Here is a 19,200-nt window from a genome sequence, read left to right on the forward strand (position 1 = left end):
CGAGTTCTCAGGGAGGCTCCCCTGACGGCCAAGAGAACTCCTTGAGCGATAAGCGATCCCCAGTCTGGCAGACGGTGCTTTCCTGTCTCGAATCGTTTGCGGACGGGATATGTCATCGCACACGGAGCTCTCCAACTCGTAGCCAGTCTTTGGTCACCAGTGAAGACGGCACGCCCTGCCGCTCATGCGAGATGCCGCGAACACATCAGTTTCGAAGAGTCTACAGAGGGGACGGGAGCGTCACTCCAAAGAAGGACGTGGAAGATTGTGCGTACGACTGCTTCGCTGCTACTTTGAGAGATAGGCTGGATGCGCCAACAGCGACCGCCAACTTGCATGCCGTGCCGTCGCCGTCGCCGTCGCCGACTGGCGATACCATATCTCTGGACCTACCTCATCGTTGGGGCGCCATGCCGCAGAGGGTAAGCGCCACATCTAGCTCAATGCTCCGGCTCCCCGTCTTATCTTCCGATGGTTGCTACTACTAGCGATAGCTGATCATCAAACGGGATCGCCACGCCTTCAGTCTAGACCGGGCTTGACGATGTCCTACTCAGCATTCGCCTGCTATCAGCAACGCCTCAAAGCTGGATGATGCTGAACTCCGTTCGCACGCCAAGTCAGCTTTATCATGCTGAGCTCAAAGAGGGGCATGTGTGGGGTGCATGCTTCACACATTGACATTGTTCGTCGTGCGTATGAGTGGCCCCCTGCACGTCGATGCCACCATGCCCCGCGTTGAGCTGACCGGCCGGTAGGCGGCCGGCGACGTACCCCGCAATGAATCCTCGAGTTCGCTGCGTGCTACCCCACAAATGTCGCTCAATTCATGCTCCTCATGCTGCTGAGATACGAAAGGGTCCAGCTGTGATCATCTCCTGAGTGTCCCGTGACCCCCTCTTGGTAACAGATTTGGCTGATTGGACCATGGTACTAACTTCATCGTCTGTTTGCCGTCAAGGCGCCGGCGGTGGCGGTTGAAGCTTGATGGTCCGCGCTGTCCTTGAGTGGCGGCAGACAGACAAGCGAGTTGCTAGGCCAAGATGGGACCGCTGCCCATATCGCCCCTCGCGCGTACCTTGTCCCGCTTTGAGACCACTGACCTCACTCTCCGCCTTGCCCTGGACCTTGTTCGCTTTGCCCGTTGGCCCACCGGCTATCTGCCTGATGTCGCCTCACTCCCATTACTCACTCACTGTATCGCTAAACCGTAGTCGAGGAGAGCTTCGCATCGTTTAGCAGAGCTAGCTGTGCAGCCGCTTCATGCATCCCTTGTGCATCGTGGTGCGGCAAAAGCAACTTTGAGCTCTTGGCCCTCTAGGCATTATCTCGGCGCCTTATTCCAAGTGGCGGCTTCCGAGCCAGGCCCAGGTCGCGCGCCACCGACCCCAGCGCGCAGCCGCGCACGGTCGAGATACGGTTGGACGGCAAGAGAGGGACAGGATTCAATCTCAGCAGACTCACTCCTTCGTAGCCGCCTTTACGCCTTTACGCTAGCTAGCACGCGATTGCATATAGATACGACCCCACACCGTCGTCTCTTCTTCCCTTCCCCCCCTCATCCTTCGTGGTCAACGACCGCCTTGACCCAACGTCCCTTCCCTTTACCATCCATCCACCCCTCCTGCCCTCCCCCCCCCCAACCCTTTACAAGGCATCCACCATGCCCATGTCACACAAGATGCTAAGCTTCGTCGAGGACTTCAGGCCCAGGGACATGACGGCACCCCCGTCTGGACATGGCGACGTTACCACGTCATCGCCTAGCACTACGTCGTACGAGATGAAGACTTCGGACGACCCAGAGAAGGCTACCGCCGAAGTATCGGAGATGACCCGCGAGGACTTCACTGGTGTGGGTCCTCATGGCAGCCCTGCTCAACACGGTGTCGTCACCGATGCCCAAGGTCGTCGATACGCCACGGCCGACACCGGTCTCAAGCGTAACCTCTCCAGCAGGCACATGCAAATGATTGCCTTCGGCGGTGCCATTGGTACCGGTCTCTTCGTCGGATCCGGAGGCGCACTCGCTAAAGGTGGTCCGGCCTCGCTGCTTATGGACTTCATCATCATGGGTGTCCTCCTCGCCTCTACCATCCTCGCCCTCGGTGAGCTCGCTACCGTCCTGCCCGTCTCTGGATCCTTCGCCGCCTACAGCACCCGCTTCATCGACCCAGCCTGGGGTTTCGCCATCGGATGGAACTACTGGATGCAGTGGTTCGTCATTCTGCCCCTCGAACTCGTCGCCGCCTCCATTGTTATCGGCTACTGGGACCCTAACGAGAACATCACTCCTGGAGTGTGGATCACTCTGTTCATCATCCTCGTCTTCTTCATCAACTGCTTTGGTGTACGTGGCTACGGAGAATGGGAGTTTGCCTCGTCGGGTATCAAGATCCTGGCCGTCCTCGGTTTCATCATCGTAGGCATTGTCATCCAGACTGGTGGCTCCCCCAGCGGCGAGTACCTCGGAGCGAGGACCTGGCAGAACGGTGAAGCATTCAAGAACGGTTTCAAGGGTTGGTGCTCCGTCTTCGTCACGGCCTCCTTTGCCTTTGGTGGTACTGAGCTCGTCGGTCTCGCTGCCGCCGAGTCTGCCAACCCGCGCAAGGAGGTTCCCAAGGCATCCAAGCAGGTCTTCTACCGTGTCTTCTTCTTCTACATCATCACCCTCTTCCTCATCACCCTCATCGTCCCCTCTGACACGCCCGCCCTCCTCGGTGGCTCCTCCTCGTACGATGCCCGCGCCTCGCCCTTCGTCATTGCCATGGAGATCGGCAAGATCAAGGTCCTCCCCGACATCTTCAACGCCGTCATTCTCGTCTCCGTCTTGTCCGTCGGCAACTCGTCCGTCTACGGTTCATCGCGTACCCTCTGCGCCATGGCTCAGGTCGGCCTCGCACCCAAGATCTTCGGCTACGTCGACAGGAAAGGTCGCCCCACCTACGCGGTCCTCCTCTCCCTCGCCTTTGGCTTCCTCGCCTTCCTCGTCTACTCTGCCTCGAAGAACGACGTCTTCGACTGGCTCTTGGGATTGTCTGGTCTCTCGTCCATCTTCACCTGGGGCTCCCTCAACTGGTGCCACATCCGTTTCCGTCAAGCATGGAAGCTCCAGGGCAAGACTCTTGAGGAGCTCCCCTGGAAGTCGCCCCTGGGCACCTGGTTCTCGTGGGTCGGTCTCTTCCTCAACTTCATCGTCCTCCTCGCTACCTTCTACAAGGCTGGCTGGCCCATTGGCGAGGGCGAGATGTCGACCAACGAGCGTCTCGTTAACTTCTTCCAGAACTACCTTGCCGTCCCCGTCGTCATCATCACCTACGCTGTCGGCTACTTCTTCATCAAGGGAGCTGGATACGTGCCCCTCGACCAGATCGACGTTGTCACCGGTGCCAAGGACCCCCCTTCCCTCGAGCAGCTCAGGCTCGAGAGGGAGGAGGCCGCTATGCAGCCTTGGTACAAGAAGGTCAAGGCTTTCCTCCTTTAAGCAGGCAAAGCAACCAGCAAATCCTAGTCCCGTCAGCATACCAAATCGAATCGTCCCCTGCTCGTCCCGTATCCTTTTGTAGCTCGTAACAACCCAGATTCCGTGCTTCTCTCGTCTTTTATCCGCCTCCTCCTGCTATCGTCGGCTGGCGATTTGCACAATGCTCGTAATCTCAATGAAAGCTACGAAATGCCACGAAAACCCTCCTGTGTGCGTGCGTGCGTGCGCGCCTCGATTGTTCAGCCTGCTCGTCTGCTTATTGTCTTTGCGGACGCACATCGAGCGCGCCGAACCGTAGGTGACGTGGTCAAGGAACCGTAGCGGCCCTCTACCGGCAGTCTACTGTCTACAGCGCGGTCAAGCTGGATCGCCTTCGTCAATGATCGATTTGCAATTCTCTCGTAGCAGCAGTGACGAAACGGTCAATGAGCCAACGTCAATGTACAGGGCGAAGCGGTCCACGTGCACAGCTTCTCTCACCACCCCCTCCAGAGAGAATGCGCCTCAGCCATGTCAGATCCACCTGCCCCACCTTGTCCACCTCCACCACCACTGCCATTAGTCGCAGCCCCAATGATCGAGTTGCTGATAATTCGATGCACATGACAGAGATAATCCACCATGCTCATCGCACCATTGTTCTCGTCCTCGACCAACATGTTAGCCGCTTCCACCTCAGAGGCATCCCGGTTCTGCCTGGCAACAATCACTGCAAGCTGGGGCTTCCCGCGTTGTCTCGCAAAGTCCTTGACGAGGGCGCGAGCCTGCTTGGAGAGGTGTGTGGGAAGGCGAGGGAGGGTAGTCATGCGCGGGTCGACCTCTTCGAGGGAGGAGGCGCCATACAGGTCTTCAAGGAGTCGCGGGTTGACGTCCGCGCCCAGCCAGAGGAGGACGTGATCCCCATTCTCGATGAGGTAGGCGCCATGCGCTTGCATGCGCTGGAAGCTTGGGCGAAGTAGAGTAGGGCACTTGACGCGAGGAAGCTCGATCTCTGCTGCGCCGGCTTCGTCGCTTTGCTTGACCTTGACTGGGTGGCCGTCCTCTGCGCTCATGTTGTGTAGCGCGACCATACGCGGGTAGAGGAAGGCCATCAGGCTCCCCACGGGGCTGGAGCGCATCAGCCGCATGTGATGGACACGCACGTCCGATGTGACGTTGCCTCCCTTGATGGCTTTGCTCTTGTTGATGCACAAGCTGTACAAGGGGAGGAGTTTGAAGGACTCGGGCAGGATGAGCTGCTGAGGACCTGAAGAGGCGGCGCAATTCTTCTTGTATGCCAGGAGAATCTTGGCACACCTGTCGGTGAGGTAGTGACGGAGCTCCTGGAGTGGCTTAGACTGTGCGAGGGTACTGACTTCCTTCAAGTAGTAGGCAATCGTCGAGTCTAGGTCCGCGTAGCGGAAGACGTTGCCCAGCAAATTGGTGACCGGGACTGCGATGTTGTGCACTCGTACGCGCCTCTCGCCATAGTTGGTCGTGTAGAGTAGTGCGGACTGGAAGTGACACTCTTGCTTCTCGTCGAGACGTCCCTCGTGTTTGAGGAGCACCGATACCGTCTCGTCAGCATCGATGTTGGCAAACTCGAGGTCTGTGACGTTTCGCTGGAAGAAGTTGCCGTAGTGCGTTGAAGGGTGCAGGCCATTCGAGCAGCGCAGCCTCAGCGTGGCATTGTAGCCCACGTCCCGCAGAACAGTCCTCTGCACCTGCGATAGAAGCTTGACACCGTCCCGCACCGGGTCGAAGCGCGGGTGGAAGTAGACGTCGCCTCCCGTCGTGCCCACCAGCGTTGAGATGGTGGCCACGTCGATGTACTGGCTCGGGAACAGGAAGGCGTTGATACCGATACCGGCCTCGACACATTCCTCGGCCACGCCTCGGTAGAAGCCGTCAGCAGGGACAAAGAGCTGCTTTTCCTTGTCGGTGCCATACAGCTTCGTGTCCTCGCGATGCTTGAGAGCGCCAGGCCCGATCGTTGGGATGGTGCTAAGGAAGACGTTGACCTGTCCGCCGATGGTGCTTAAGCACGCCTGAGCGCCTCGAATGACAGCGCCCAGGGCAGCCTCGGATGCCATATTCTCTGCAAAGATGCTGGCGAGGTTGTCGAGCAAGCCCTCGACGACGTGGCGAGACTCCCAGGGATCTGCGAGAAGGCCATCACTGATGGGCACAAAGGGCTCGTCAATGTCGGGCACGACGAGCATCTGGGCTGCATCGAGCTCTTGACTGAGGTTCCAGAAGTGAAGCGAGCGGTCGAAGGTCAAGAAAGCAACGCGACTGCCGTGAGGCAAGCCAAAACCTGTGCTTGATGACGATGAAGCTTCGCCTTCGCCTTCCGATGCTTTCTCCTCTCCCTCTCGCGGACCGTACAGGGCCTCTCGGATGCTCTCCGCAGCTGCCTTGAGACTGCCGCACCTCACCGCCGAGAAGCTGACGTCGATGGCGAAGAAGTACGTGAGCGGGCGAGGAGCTCGCACTGTCGCCTTGCCAGGCCCAATGGACAGGTTGCCAAACGCATCGCTAGCCGCTTTGGTCGCCGCCTTGGCAGCTTGACCACTCTGCCCGGACAAGCCCATCGTACTGCCCGCAAAGGGATCTACGTCTCCCTTCTTGTCTGGCAGAGGAGACAAACGAGCCGTAGCCGCATCCGTGAGAGCGGGCGCCACAGGTAGCATAACGCTGGACGGCGGCTTGCTTTGTATGGCCCAGTACTCCTTGGGCACGACAAACTCGACTGTGCCCTTCTGCAACTCGACCCTCTGATCAAAGTCGGCTCTTCTGCCGGACATGTCGAGGTTGCAGAAGTATTCGGGCCCAGTCTCCGTTGCCGTGCCGCACAAATTGCAGACCCACTTCTGGCCGCCCTCGACAAAGATGACCCAAGGGTTCACGTAGGCGCGACAACGCTTGCAGCGCGGGGGGCCAGATGGCCCGCAATCGATGACAGGAATGGGCTGTTCATCGGGCCGCAGCTGCGCAAGAGGCTGGACGTTGACAGCGAGGGGCAGCTGAGCGGTCGAAGCCAGCTCGTCGGAGAACGGCATGCTGTATGTGGTCAAGCGCATAAACTTCGGGTTGGCGTTGCCCTGATCGACGGCGCCAAAGTCGGTGGTGCTCAGCGGCAGGCCGCCAGTGCCACAGGTGGCGAACCACTGCTTGTCAAAGAAGGTCTGATCTGCTTCTTGATTCTCGACGGGCGCGGGGACCTGGTCGGCGCTGATGTTGGCCTTTGGACCTCTGAGCCTCTGGCCGGCTTGATGCGGCGGTTGGCCAATCCCTCCGCCAGGCTGACCACCTTGCTGCTGCTGATGTTGCTGCTGGAAGAATTGACCTTGGCCGGCGCCCACTGGAGCTGGCGTGTGAGGGCCAGGAGGAGACATTGGCAAATTCTGAGCATAGCCGGGTCCTTGCTGCCCTTGACCTGGGACATTGACGCGGCCCTGTTGAGCGGCCATGCGCTGCTGATTGGCAGCTGCGTGCATGGGGTGAAGGACGTTCCTCTGGCCAGGGATCTGGTCGAGTGCATCGTCTGCGCTTCCCTCGAAGTCGTGGGGTTGATCGCCGTACTGAGCGAGTCGAGCTGCAGCCGCCGTCTGCCAAGCCTGCTGCTGAACTTGATTTGGAGGAGCATCGTTCCAGCCGCCGTCTGTACCAGCAGTCGGATCATGAGGGGCATCCTGATGATAGGCTCGGGCGCTCCTCTTATTACGGGCTACAGCGTTCGGGGGAGCGGGTGACGTGGGAGGCTGCGGCGAGCCTGCGTTGACATTAAGTTGCGACATCTGCGCTGCCAGTCCCTGCTGCTGTTGAGGGGCCATGCCTGGTCTGGGCTGCTGTTGTTGCTGTTGCTGCTGCTGGAGATGTGGCGGCTGCTGGCCGGGCATCGGCATCTGCGGTCTGGCGCCGGGAGGCATAGGCGACGTGGCTCCATTCCTCATCTGCTGCTGCGGCTGCTGATGCGGCTGTCCAGGAGGACCGGGCGGTGGCCGTGCTCCCATGGGATTGGGCGATGGCGCCATGCCGCGATTGGGACCCTGCGGAAAGGGAGGTCGGGGGGCATTTGGTTGTTGAGGACGAGCTGCGAGGGGGTGAGAGGTTTGGAGGAGAGATCAGCACGAGCTCGATAGCATATAGGCGGGTCATGAGCTATGCTCACCACCTGGAGGAAAGCCTTGCCCTCCCTGCTGAGGCGGCGGCGGACGCGCTTGGCCCTGGAAGGACGGCTGCTGTTGAGGAGGATAAGGACGTTGGGGCTGACCACCAGGGCCAGGCGGAGGAGGTTGCGCCATTGCGGAGGAGTTGTGACGCAGCCTCGAGTCGTCTGTCGGAAGGCGGAAGCGGCGTTACGATAGGAGGAGCAGGTATAGAGCTCGATCCGATGCTAGGAGTTCTCGAGGCGTTGTTGTCGTTCGTCGTTGTAGTCGTCGTCGTCGTGAGACCAACTGACACTCATTCGCGTTGCTCGCCCGCACGCCGCCTCCTGCAGCGTTGTCGTGGCACGCTCAGGCTCAAGCTCAGCCCGGTTGTGGTCAGACTCCCCGTTCCGATTGGTTGTGTCCTCGCTCGGGCCTCCTCCCTTGCAGCAATGCGGCAGTGCGATCCAACACCTCCATCCATCGTCAAGGTCCACGTCCCGTCCTCATCAAACACATGCTATGATTGGCCGCATTGCTCATTACACGGCTGATGCCGTGCTCATCTCGACGGTTCTTGCCGGCGTCAAGAGGCACACAGGCTACACGTGAGTGCGTGAGAGGCACGCGAGGAGGCCAATACTGCGCGTGCCTTCCCTCCTCCTTTGACCACCTCATCGCTTTACTTACTCCTATATGCTATCTGTTCATCCTTTACCTCTCCTCACTCTCAGCCCAAACGCAGATCCCAATGCTCCAAACCCAATCCCCTTCGTCTCCGGTCCCAATGCCTCAAAGTACTTCGGCCACTACCTCGGTGTAGGCGAGTACGTCTACGACCACACAGTAGCTTATGCACACAAGTCTCCTTACTTCAAGCAAACAAACCCGGCCTTGAACTTGGCTGAGGGAGCGGGGCACGTAGCAGAAAAGCTGAGGGAGGAGGGTATGAAAAAGGGAGGGCAATGGTTCTGGGGTAGCGGAGGGGGAGGAGCGGAGGGGAAGGGAAAGTGAGGTGGTGAGGGGACTAGGGAAATGGGCAGTGATGATTGATTCCCTCTGCTTGGGACGATGGGGCAGGATCATCACACTCACCAATTAGATGGTCACACGCCTTTCACGACCGCCATCACCATCACCACCATTACTCGATCATTGCTTTTTACGTGTCGCCGCAGCCACTTCCGTAGCTGCAGCCTGCTCTGCGCTTTCATTCTGTTCACTACGCCCTCATGCTTTGTAATACCACCTTGCGCTGCTTCCAGCTTATCAGTCTCGCATGTCACGGGTATGAGGTTGGATATCATTGATGGGTAGGGAGGCGAGGAAAGAGAGAAAATGCATAGAGTAGAGAAAATACATGATGTGATGCTGGATGGAGGGAAGAGAAGGCGAGCCAGATAGCCAGAGAGCGTCGACAGGCGCTCAGTGTGCGTCTGCCAGGTATGCGTAATTTAATCGTCGAGAGTGTCGATCACTGTAGCCAACATGACCGCTTCCGTCGCCGGCGCCTAGAAAAAGAAATCCTCATCCCACCCACCGTCGTCGACAAAGACGCCTGCCTCGTAGAGCATGGCCTCGTATTCGTCTGGGTCCTCATCGAAGCGGTAGCCGTACATCCACAGCTCTTGAATTCGCTGCTCGTAGCGGTCCCCCAAGCCGTGCATGTCGAACTCAGACTCAAAGTCGAGGTCGTCCTCCTCGTCGTACCAGTCTGCATCATCGTCGAGGTCGTCGAATGTGCCCGCAGCGGTAGGTATAGCAGGGCGTTGCCGGTCGTTTGAGATGGTGCGGGGACGATCTCCACGATTACTCCCGAATAAGGCCTCTTGCTCGCGACGGTAGGCTCGCTGAGCACGACGACGTTGCGAGCGACGGCTGCTTTGTGGGGGAGATGCTGGTGGCGCTGGTTCTGCTTCTGCTGCTCTGGGGGCACCAGCGTGGCCAGCGGTCGCTGCGGCTGCATCAAAGGCTTCCGCTACTGCTACGCGGCGGTTGGTGGCTATGTGACGCCGTCTGACGGCTTCGTCTGGCTGTCGATCGTCTCTTCCTGCCCGTTGCTGATCCTGACGTTCGAACTCTACTTCTGCCTGTGCTCTCTCGACGACAGCTCGAGCATCTCCTGCGTTCGCTGCTAGTGCCGCTCTGAGATGCCTGCCCCACGCAACTTCCCGAGCGATCAGGGCCAGTTGACGCCCATTGTCCGCCATAGCACGCAGAGCCAGGTCCGGGTCCACTCGAGGCTGAGGGCCGAAGGTTGCATCCAGATCGCCGCGGAGAATGGCAGGGGCGTCGTTGAGCATTTGCCTCATTCTACGAATGTCCTCCTCGAGTCGGGGTGGTTCGCCTCGTTCTATAGCAGCTCGTTCTCGAGCCTCGGCATTGGCACGGAGCTCGTCGCCTTGCTCGTAGGAGCCTCGAAGCGGATCCAGGCCCCCACGCGCCGCGTCCAGACCAGCGTGTATCACGGCTAGCATGGCTAGGGCGTCGATTTCGGTCGCAGGCTCGTGGCGAGGGTCCAGACCGCCGTCTCGAAGGTCATTGCGGTTGCCGGGGGCAGCTGGAGCGACTGGAAGGGCCGCGGCGGCGGCAATCTCTCGAGCTGCGGCAAGAGCGACTGGGTTGTCCTGTGCCCTCGCCGCCTGAGGCCGCAGACCACCGAGTGGAGCACCGCGCCTGGCCCTCATAGCACGCTCGAGACGGTTGCGACGGACCATGTCTCCCACGTGTGCTCTCCACTGTCGCTGCTCTCTAGCCTTGCGATCCTTTTCTCCTCTCTTGAGCATGTACTTGAATCCGCCGCCGAATTCGTAGCGTCCTTCCCCCTCCTTGAGCACGTGAGCATAGAAGCACTCATCTCCGTAGCGGCACCAGGGGCCTCTAGCTGTGCCCTTGGTAGCTTCGAAATGCTTGCAGGGCTTCTTGGCTACCACGTCCTTGAAGCGCGCTGTAGCGACATCCTTTGCCGGGCCGGCTGAGTGGAAGACGGACGAAGGGATGATGTAGAGAGACTGCTTGCGGCAGAGTGGACACGTCTTGCGGTTGTTGCCCTCGCTGAAGTCGTCGTCGTCTTCGGATGGTGGTACGCGTGTATCGCGCCATTGACGGATGCACGAGAGGCAATAGGCGTGGGAGCAGCCTTCGAGGAGTCCGTAGGTGGCTGGCGTGTCGTGGAGGCAGATGTGACACTGGGGCTGCTCCTTTGTTGGCTCGAGGATGGCGTCCGGCGAGATAGGTGGTGATGGAATGGTGTCGTTTGTGGGTGCGTCTGTCGTGTCTGCTGTGGCTGCTGAGGCTGCTGAGGCTGCTGAGGCTGCTGCTGGCTGGAAGACACGAGCTGAAGCGGTGAGGCGCCTGGCACGGGGGGCTGTCAAGGCCACAGGTTCCTGTGGCGGTGGGTCGGCCACGACTCCATGCTTGAACCAGCACTCTTCACCTCGAGCGCAAAAGCCTTGAGCCCACCACTTGCACATGATGTTGGCTGCTCCTGAAGGTGGACCCTCAGGTCGCTGACCCCGATTGGCCGTGGTGTTGGTCGTGTTGGTCGCAGCGGCAGCAGCTGGCTGAGCTGCCGCCGCCTGTGGCGCTGCGTCGGCGATAGGTGCGGCTGGCGGTGCGTCCGCCATGATGATTAGGAGGAGGTGGTGGGATGGAATTGGAGATGTGGACAGAAAGGCAAGCTGTTCAGTACAACACTCGACCGCTGATTAGGCAGCGATGGCTAAGCGCCCCGCGATTGAGCGAGAGACAAAGACATTTGGTCCCGCTTCGACTTGACCGTCCGTTGCCGCCGCTTGGCCCTCTCATCTGGCGACTGCCCTCTCCGCTCTCCGTCTCCCAAATTCAAAGGGCCCGAGCGCTCGACGGCAAGGAACAACTTCCTACGACTTCGAAGCACACACTCGAGTCACGTCAAGAAGGGCAAGATGGCTACCATGACGGCGACGGAGACGAGAACGTTGGGCGGCGGTGGTGATATGGCAGGCACTGCGACTCGAAACGACCCCTTGTCAGCACCTGCGCTCGCAAATTTGGGGCCAGGCTTCCCCGTCGCTCATCCAACAATCTCGCATTGGCAGGAGCACGCCCGAGACTCGCCGTGGCACGATCACGTCCATTCGACAGAGCTGATGAGCAAGCAGCCTGATGACGTCGAACTGACGATTGTAGGAAGCGGTATCTCTGGCTGCTTAGCCGCCTACTTCTACCTCAAGCAACGCCACGAAGAGGGCCTCCCAGGTGACGGTGCTCGCGGCAGAGTGCTCCTCCTGGAGGCGCGGCGAGCCTGCTCAGGAGCAACAGGTCGAAACGGCGGCCACTGTCGCCCTGATAGCTACGCCGGCTTTCTGGCCTACTCGAAGCTCTTCTCACCCTCCGCAGCGCATGACATCCTCTGTAACGAGCGCGAGACCTTCGAGCTGATGCGGGACGTCGTCCAGGAAGAGGGTCTGGCGGAGGAGTGCGAATGGTGGCAAGGCAGGACATGGGCCCTTTTTCTAGATGTAGAGCGTAAAGCAAGAGCTCGCAAAGCCTTCGAAGCATACCGAGGCGCAGGGCATTTGACGGAGGGCGACGGACCTGGACAGGTGCAATGGATAGAAGACGAGACGCAGGCGAGGGAGATGAGCAGGGTACAGGAGGCCGTAGGCGGGGCCACCTTCGAGGCTGGCTGTCTATACCCGCTCAAGTTCTGCCACGCCATCCTACGGATCTGCGCGGAGCGGTATGGACTAGAGCTCTACACTCATACGCCTGTTACGGCCATCCACCGCGGTCGCAGCGACGAGGCTACTTCAGCCCGGTGGACTGTCGCCACACCTCGCGGCACCATCTCGACCGGCAAACTGCTTCTAGCCACGAATGGCTATACGACCGCCCTCTTACCAAGCATGAACTCCTGGCTCGCCCCGCACAGGGCGCAATGCTCCTCCGTACGTCCCTCAGCCAACTTTCATGCCTCTTCTCCTGGCCGGCTAGATCGCACCTACTCTCTGGGCCGTCGAGAAGGGTCAGACTACGAATACCTCACTCAGCGCCCGGACACGGCAGGAGGCTACTTTATCCTAGGCGGAGGCCACCCATTTGCGTCAAAGGAAAGTCAGGTGGACACCTGGGACGACAGCGAGGTGATGCCTACTATCTCGAAGCATCTAAGCTCCTACTGCGGGCGGGTATTCGACGACTGGAAGCTCGACGACGGTGGTGTAGGTGCAGTAGAGATGATCTGGACGGGCATTCAAGGGTACAGCAGAGACTCGGTACCTACGGTAGGCGAGGTGCCTGCCTCTCTGCTGCCTGGCGCCACTGATCGACGCCTAGGAGATGAAGACCCTACGACTCAGCGTGCATCTGGGAGAACCAACCTGTACATCTGCGGCTCACACCACGGTCACGGTATGGCTCGAGCTGCTACGTGCTCGCGCGGCATCGCGAGGGAGATGGCGGGCGAGGCGTCGCTGCTCTCGACCGAGGCCAGCGATGAAGATTGGGCTCAACTGACAGGCTTGCCTGCTGTCTTCCGATGGACAGCGACGAGGGCGCAAAGGAGGGACGTCGATTGTCGATACGACTTCTAGACGCGGCGTGGCTTGATACCACCGAATCAGATGCTGTCTGAGCCCAGGTCTCATCGCAATACATGTGTCAGCGCCCAAACCTCTGTCTCGATCCAATCTCACCTACCCCACGCTCTCTCGCTCCCAGCCAGCAAGATCATAGCGCCCACCGTGGTAATATCGCCACCAGCTTGACCTTGACGGCGTCAATGCTCCGCTGCTCCGCTCTCGCGATTGGTGAGCAGGCACCGCCTGTCGTGTGATTGAGCGTGCGGGGCTCACCTGATGGGCAACGGATTCAGCGAGGGTGAGCTTCACGGCTCATCTAGCGGAGGGCAAAATCTTGCATCGTCATTGTCTCATCGACCTCCTCACTGCTAGCGTCGCAAGGAGCAGCCGCGCCCATCAGCGCTCTCGTCCGCCTTCTCGTCCGCATCGTCATCTTGAGCTGTCTCCGCCCTCTGGATTTCTCACCCCGCACTTCTCGCGCGCAGTCAGCGCCAGCGCCAGCGCCCATCTTTCGCACCCAGTCGTAAGTGCGCTCGCTCGCTCGCTCGCTCACTGAGCTGGGTGCGGATGTGACGATCGGGCGGAGGCCGAGTTCTGAGCCCCAAGCAGCAGCCAGGCCGTGCGCTCGCTTGAGCGTCGTTGTGCCTCACGTAGACGACAGGACGAACTCGAGAGTCTGGCGGGGGCGGAGCGGCAAAAAGTCAAGGCAGCGGTCTCGCCCCCCGCGGTCGCTCTCCTCGTCATCGAAGAAGCAGTCTCACTGTCGGCGTGCCTCTGCTAGCCCTCTGCGAGCTGCGCGGAACACGACGCGAGACGGCAAGAGAGTGTCGCAGTGCGTCTGGCGAGTCTGGGGTTCGCAGCACAGGGCGAGTGTGAGGAGAGCAAGCGCGTAGAGCAAAGAGCTACGTCAAGCGCACACTCTCAGAAGACAGAAGGGCGCGAGCGGCAGCAGGCAGGAATGCGGTTTGAGGCAAGCAGGAGCGCCGCCGTCGTACGCTCGTCAATGCCGCCGCCGCCGCCGCCAATGAATGGGTGATTTCACGACTGTGGGTCCTGGATGGCAAGCAAGCCTGAAGCAGTCTGCTCTTTGATCTCTCCTCGTTACCAACCATCCATCCCCCTACCTCCTAGTCCTCATCCGCCGGGCTTCGTCCCAACTCCCCAAGCCTACTCCTCCTCCTCCTCCTCTTCCGCTTCCGCCCTACCTCTTCGTCACCGCGAGACACGACGCTCAGACCTTCGCCACAAGCGGCCATCTGAGAACCTAAAGCTCGTCCATCGCCACCTATCGCCCAGCAAAAACGCGTGCGACACCCTTGACGTCAGTCAGTGGTATCCTCCCCTCCCCTTCATTCTCATCCAACCCACTCGTAGCGCGCCACCATGGGTCTCCCAGAGCGCTACTCACTGAGCGTGCCGGCGCAGGACCCGCGTGATGGTCCTCCGGCCATCAACCCCAACATCATCCTCGTCATCCGCTTCCTCCTCACCTCGCTGGTTTGCGGCTTGGCGCTTGCCACAACCATCATGTGCTTGCTTGTTGTTGTCTACTACAACTCGCACGACCCAATTATCAGGCCGTCATGGGGCTCACTCATCTACCTGATTGTCCTCGGATTCTGTGAGTAGGCGCGCATCTCTCTCGCCACGGTGAAGACACCTACTGACACGCCCACCCTCCCCCTCCTTCTCTGATCCGCAGTCACCTGCATCATCTACTTCGGCTACAACATCTTCCTCCCGCTCATGCCCTTCATCAGGTACGGCGACTTCCTCTACTCCCTCTTCATGGTCAAGCTGGAACTCCTTCTCCAATTTGCATTCTGCGTCCTCTGGGTCTCCGGCGCCCTCGCATACGCCTCTGATCTACGAGGATACGAGAATTGCCAGTTTGATGGGTACTACCACTACCCAAAGCCTGCAGACTTCAACCACGTCTGTGACCTCATCAACTGGGCTGTCCCACTCGCCTATGCCACTTTCGGTGTTCAGGTGCTCCTCTGGTTCTTCGAGACCTCGTTCGGTCTGTATACCTTCCTGCTCCTCGACCAGGAGTCGTTCAACGAGCCTCACTTTGCCTGGGGCCGTCGCGCGTACGACTGGAAGCACAATTCCAGTGCTCACCGTGGCTCTACCGGCTCCAACACCTACCGTGCCCGTGCCGTCGCTGCTGGTGCTGGCGGCGCGGCCGCTGGCGCCGCTGCTGGTGAGCGTGGCTCGCCCAACGGCAATGGCCGTGGCAGGCGAGGTGCGGCGTACAACGATCCTGAGGCGGCTGAGAACCAGGATGAGGAGTACGGATACGCTCATGGTCAGGACGGCGAGTCAGAATTGGCCGAGGAGATGACCGAGTCTGAGCACGGTCAGTCTCGCGGACCTCTTGCTTTGGGCAGGAGAGGCAGAAGAGGGTACGCGGACGAGGAGTCCGTCGGCAGCGGTGGTACAGCTGATGGGAGGTCGCAGGGTCACGAGAGAGGGGACAGCGAGGCATGGCATCTGCGCGAGTAGTGTGCGTGCTGCCCTCCTGCGCTTCCTTTTCTCGTCACCATCACCTAGCAACCTCAGCCTCCTCACCAGCTCCGTCCTCGCAGCATCGACTCTGGTCCCTCACGGGGCGACACGTACCCGTCGTCGCCTCCGATGTAGGCCTCAATACCACCACGACCACCAACATCGAAGACGCTAATGCGGCCTTGGCTGCCAAGCCGCTTCTCACTCTCTTTTCGAATCGTACCACCACCACCTGCCCCGCCCAGCTCGCCCTCCTCCAAGGGCTGAGCGCACGGCTGTCCCCTCTTTCCTCTTCGTCGCACTTTGTTTGTCTCACTTTCGTTCACTCTCCTTCGTCTTCATCGAATGGTCACACTTCGTTCTTTTGCCACAGTCGAGCGATTTCGATTGCGTGAAGAAGACGCTTGATCCTTGCCTGCGCCTCACAACTTGGACCCAACCCTCTCCCCCTCCTCGACCCTCAGCTCTGCCCACCCGCCTCCCAAGCTCTTCTTGCCAGTCGTCACATTCGTCTGCTCAAAGGCCACCTCGCAAGTCTCACCCACCTTGCCCAATTGACCCTTCAGCACCCACACGTCTGTCCTCAACTCGTCGCCAGGTCGGACGGGTGAGGTGAATCGACCCGAGATACGGCGCAATGTCGAAGCTGGCGCGCCTGCTTGGCCGTCCTGTCCGTTGGCGGCGAGAAGAATAGCTCGAGTTGCAAAGCCGTAGCTGCAGAGCCCGTGCAGGATCACACCGCCCAGTCCACCTCGTTGTCCAATGGCCGGGTCGACGTGCAGGGGGTTGGCGTCGCCGGCCAGACGATACAGGACTGCCTGATTAGGCGTAGTACGCTCCGTCAGACTGAAGTCAGGCTTGCGTCCGTCCTTTGGCGGGCTCCCCGCTGGCGGCCTTGTGTCAGCGCTCAGGCTCTTGCTGAAACCTGTGCCTTGGCCTCCACCACGGTAGAAGCTCGAAGAGACCATAGTCGCGTACTCCCTACCCACGGGATCGCAAAGGACCGCTGTCCCTTCGAGGATGAGCCCACTCTTTTTGTCATGTACGGCTGTGATCTTCTTGCGGAGGTGCCAGCCTTCACCCTGCGCAGCCGTGAGGGGCAAGCGGCGGTGAAGCTCCAGAGTCTGTTCAGCATGAACGAGCGTGTTGGGGTCGAGCTGCGGGAAGCCTGGCAGTTCGCCTCGCCCGCTGATCATGGTTGCGAAGTCATTGATATCGGGCGAGTCACCCTTCAAGGCTAAGACGAGCGGGTAAGTGGGAAGGGGCCGGAAAGCGTCCGTCTTCTCGTAGACGTAGTCGAGTTGCTGGGCGCTGGCGCCGATGGCGACGTTGTAGAGGAGGAGGTCCTTGCGGTTCCAGCTGACAGGCTGAGAGGGCTGCTCGTGACCTACTGTCAGGTCGAAATTGATAGCTGGCTTGGAGGCGGACATGCTAGGCGTGAAGAGTAATAGTGAGAGACGCTCGATCGTGGGGAGCTGAAGAAAGAAGGTGGGGCCCCGGCCTTCGGGACAAGATTGAACGGCGCCCGGCACTCGGCAGATCCATCGTTCCCACGGCCCGTGCGACCGGCCAATCTTCCAGCGAGATTGAAGAGGGCAACTCATCATTTTTCGTCTTAGACTACGAGCATGTATTGCGAACAAGTCAAGCGTTTCTATCTATGCTCTATCACAGAGGAGCGTCAAGGCGCTCTAAGCCACGCTCAATTGTTGTTCTGCGCCCTAGGAATCGGCCTGTGAGGATCCTCGCTCTTCTTGTGCGGGTGAGAACGATGATACTGCGGGCTGCCCGCAGGCTTGACCCCCATCAGGTTGGCGCCCGCAAAGGTGACCCAGGCAGGGTTGCCGAGGAAGCCTCTTGCGAGCGCAATGAGGTCGGCATCCCCGCTCTGGAGGACCTCCTCAGCCAAGCTACCCGGCTGCTCGGGCGTTGCCCCCTCCAGCATGCCGACGCTCATGACCGTCAGCTCGCTCTTTGGGATGCCGAGCTTCGAGACGCCAGCTGCCAAGTGACGCTGATAGCCTGGAGCAGGCTTAATCTGCTGGAAGGAGACGAGACCGCCGGCTGAGCAGTCTAGGACGTCGACCATGCCAGTCTTGGCGAGAGAAGAGGCCAATTTCTTCGTCTCTTCGAGCGTCCAGCTCTCACCCTTGCCAGCGTTCTCGGCGAAGTCTGTGCCGCTGACACGAACCCAAATTGACTTGTTGGGGAACTCAGAATTGATGGCGCTGATGATCTCGTGGAGGAGTCGGGTACGGTTCTCGAACGAGCCGCCGTACCTGTGCATGGACAGGAGCAAATGAAGGTTAGCGCCGAAATAGACGGCATCGGTCGCCCTTTTTCTACTCACTCGTCCGTACGATGGTTTGAAAGCGGCGAGAGGAAGGAGTGGAGCAAGTACCCATGGGCCGAGTGGATCTCGACAAAGTCATACCCAGCCTTGAAGGCCCTCCTGGCCCCCTCGACGAATTGCTTGACGACATCCTTAACTTCCTGATTGCTCAGCTCCTTTGCCTTGAGCCAACCTTCGCCGTATGCCAGAGCAGAAGGTCCAACGACCTCATCGGGCCACCCACCCTCCTCTTTCGTGACATACTCGGCATGCTTATGCTCTCCACGGTAGAAGGGACTCCAAGTGCTCGCCTTCCTACCTGCATGTGCCAGCTGGAGACCAACAGTCAGTCCCTCAGTGAATGTCTTGAGGCTGCTGACGATGCTGGCGTGTGAGGCAATGTGCTCGTCCGTATAGATGCCGGCGTCTTGAGGGGTGATGCGCCCTGCGGCTGTGACGCCGGACGCCTCGACCATGATTGTGCCCGCGCCGTGCAGGGCAAAGGAGCCTAGGTGAGCGAGGTGATAGGGAGTGAGGTGGCCATTATTGGCCGAGTATTGGCACATGGGGGAGACGACGCTGCGAGCGTGGAGGGTAGCAGGGAGCAGGACGGGTCAGAGGGTCGACTCGAATACATCATCGCAGCTAATGGTCTCGCACCACTCACGCCCGATTCTTGAGCCTGAGCTTGGAGTGAGGCAAGTCGAGGTGTTCGAAGAGCTTGGGCCTCTGCACTCCATCTGGCAGAGTGTCCTCAGGGACGGTACCAGGAGGAGGGTGATGGAGACGAGTAGGCACAAAGGACTCGAGCTTGAGACCGAGAGGCTCACTGCCCGACCAGGCAGGGTCAGTCTGACCGTGAGCAAAGTCGATCTTCGAAGATGACATGGTGTGTGAGCGGCGTTGGTGATGAAGGAAGAGAAACAGAGAGGAATAGCTTTGTGCTGCCGCTTCTTAAGATGGATACATTTGGGCGGGCGTTGACTTCGGTCGTAAGGAGGACCGTGCCACCTTCGCCCTCTGTGGAGGCCCGTGGCGTTGCCTTCCCGCTGTGCGCCACCTTGTTTCGCGTCTGGCGTCACGAGCGGTCAGCCACCGTACCCTATTGCTGACTGTCAGCGCGTGCTGACAGGCGTTGCTTCTGACCACTCGGACATGCGTATCAGGATACACAGGGTC

At 59.8% G+C, this 19,200-nt stretch overlaps 8 protein-coding genes across 8 annotated transcripts; 4 read left to right on the forward strand and 4 right to left on the reverse strand.

Moving 5' to 3' along the window:
• Window positions 1-1,575: 1,575 nt before the first annotated feature.
• Window positions 1,576-3,232, forward strand: BDZ90DRAFT_229968 (general amino-acid permease GAP1; the record flags this gene model as incomplete). The annotated part of the gene is made up of 1 exon (XM_025505291.1): window positions 1,576-3,232. A coding segment is annotated over exon 1 (1,569 nt), but the record flags the coding sequence as incomplete, so codon positions are not given.
• Window positions 3,233-3,851: 619 nt separating this feature from the next.
• Window positions 3,852-7,914, reverse strand: BDZ90DRAFT_229969 (hypothetical protein). The gene is made up of 2 exons (XM_025505292.1): window positions 7,638-7,914; window positions 3,852-7,559 (listed from the first exon to the last, which is right to left on the reverse strand). The coding sequence occupies exons 1-2, from the start codon at window positions 7,768-7,770 to the stop codon at window positions 3,961-3,963; spliced, it is 3,732 nt and encodes a 1,243-aa protein (XP_025365589.1). The 5' UTR covers window positions 7,771-7,914; the 3' UTR covers window positions 3,852-3,960.
• A 197-nt stretch (window positions 7,915-8,111) lies between these two features.
• BDZ90DRAFT_229970 (DUF1748-domain-containing protein) lies at window positions 8,112-8,879 on the forward strand. The gene is made up of 2 exons (XM_025505293.1): window positions 8,112-8,222; window positions 8,349-8,879. The coding sequence occupies exons 1-2, from the start codon at window positions 8,137-8,139 to the stop codon at window positions 8,626-8,628; spliced, it is 366 nt and encodes a 121-aa protein (XP_025365590.1). The 5' UTR covers window positions 8,112-8,136; the 3' UTR covers window positions 8,629-8,879.
• Window positions 8,880-8,899: 20 nt separating this feature from the next.
• BDZ90DRAFT_229972 (hypothetical protein) lies at window positions 8,900-11,359 on the reverse strand. The gene has a single exon (XM_025505294.1). The coding sequence runs from the start codon at window positions 11,238-11,240 to the stop codon at window positions 9,126-9,128; it is 2,115 nt and encodes a 704-aa protein (XP_025365591.1). The 5' UTR covers window positions 11,241-11,359; the 3' UTR covers window positions 8,900-9,125.
• Window positions 11,360-11,478: 119 nt separating this feature from the next.
• BDZ90DRAFT_30188 (DAO-domain-containing protein) lies at window positions 11,479-13,499 on the forward strand. Its single transcript, XM_025509476.1, has one exon. The coding sequence runs from the start codon at window positions 11,541-11,543 to the stop codon at window positions 13,188-13,190; it is 1,650 nt and encodes a 549-aa protein (XP_025365592.1). The 5' UTR covers window positions 11,479-11,540; the 3' UTR covers window positions 13,191-13,499.
• Window positions 13,500-14,316: 817 nt separating this feature from the next.
• On the forward strand, window positions 14,317-15,991 carry BDZ90DRAFT_277396 (hypothetical protein). The gene is made up of 2 exons (XM_025509003.1): window positions 14,317-14,799; window positions 14,881-15,991. Exons 1-2 carry the CDS (start codon window positions 14,562-14,564, stop codon window positions 15,684-15,686), a joined length of 1,044 nt encoding a protein of 347 aa, XP_025365593.1. The 5' UTR covers window positions 14,317-14,561; the 3' UTR covers window positions 15,687-15,991.
• A 120-nt stretch (window positions 15,992-16,111) lies between these two features.
• Window positions 16,112-17,119, reverse strand: BDZ90DRAFT_245178 (hypothetical protein; the record flags this gene model as incomplete). The annotated part of the gene is made up of 1 exon (XM_025507493.1): window positions 16,112-17,119. The coding sequence occupies one exon, from the start codon at window positions 17,117-17,119 to the stop codon at window positions 16,112-16,114; it is 1,008 nt and encodes a 335-aa protein (XP_025365594.1).
• Window positions 17,120-17,235: 116 nt separating this feature from the next.
• Window positions 17,236-19,021, reverse strand: BDZ90DRAFT_30244 (FMN-linked oxidoreductase). Its single transcript, XM_025509477.1, has 3 exons — window positions 18,689-19,021; window positions 18,040-18,600; window positions 17,236-17,968 (listed from the first exon to the last, which is right to left on the reverse strand). The coding sequence occupies exons 1-3, from the start codon at window positions 18,907-18,909 to the stop codon at window positions 17,392-17,394; spliced, it is 1,359 nt and encodes a 452-aa protein (XP_025365595.1). The 5' UTR covers window positions 18,910-19,021; the 3' UTR covers window positions 17,236-17,391.
• Between the last annotated feature and the right edge of the window lie 179 nt (window positions 19,022-19,200).

The sequence above is a fragment of the Jaminaea rosea genome, assembly GCF_003144245.1.
Source record: "Jaminaea rosea strain MCA 5214 unplaced genomic scaffold BDZ90scaffold_1, whole genome shotgun sequence".
Taxonomy (NCBI): Eukaryota; Fungi; Basidiomycota; class Exobasidiomycetes; order Microstromatales; genus Jaminaea; species Jaminaea rosea.

Coding starts and splice junctions, on each gene's coding strand:
- BDZ90DRAFT_229969 (XM_025505292.1), bottom strand. CDS start 7,770: ATGGCGCAACCTCCTCCGCCTGGCCCTGGTGGTCAGCCCCAACGTCCT. Junction 7,560..7,637: donor GCAAGGCTTTCCTCCAGGTG/GTGAGCATAGCT, acceptor ACCCCCTCGCAG/CTCGTCCTCAACAACCAAAT.
- BDZ90DRAFT_229970 (XM_025505293.1), top strand. CDS start 8,137: ATGATTGGCCGCATTGCTCATTACACGGCTGATGCCGTGCTCATCTCG. Junction 8,223..8,348: donor AAGAGGCACACAGGCTACAC/GTGAGTGCGTGA, acceptor CCTCACTCTCAG/CCCAAACGCAGATCCCAATG.
- BDZ90DRAFT_229972 (XM_025505294.1), bottom strand. CDS start 11,240: ATGGCGGACGCACCGCCAGCCGCACCTATCGCCGACGCAGCGCCACAG.
- BDZ90DRAFT_30188 (XM_025509476.1), top strand. CDS start 11,541: ATGGCTACCATGACGGCGACGGAGACGAGAACGTTGGGCGGCGGTGGT.
- BDZ90DRAFT_277396 (XM_025509003.1), top strand. CDS start 14,562: ATGGGTCTCCCAGAGCGCTACTCACTGAGCGTGCCGGCGCAGGACCCG. Junction 14,800..14,880: donor CCTGATTGTCCTCGGATTCT/GTGAGTAGGCGC, acceptor TCTGATCCGCAG/TCACCTGCATCATCTACTTC.
- BDZ90DRAFT_30244 (XM_025509477.1), bottom strand. CDS start 18,909: ATGTCATCTTCGAAGATCGACTTTGCTCACGGTCAGACTGACCCTGCC. Junction 18,601..18,688: donor CTCAGGCTCAAGAATCGGGC/GTGAGTGGTGCG, acceptor CCACGCTCGCAG/CGTCGTCTCCCCCATGTGCC. Junction 17,969..18,039: donor TCAAACCATCGTACGGACGA/GTGAGTAGAAAA, acceptor GTCCATGCACAG/GTACGGCGGCTCGTTCGAGA.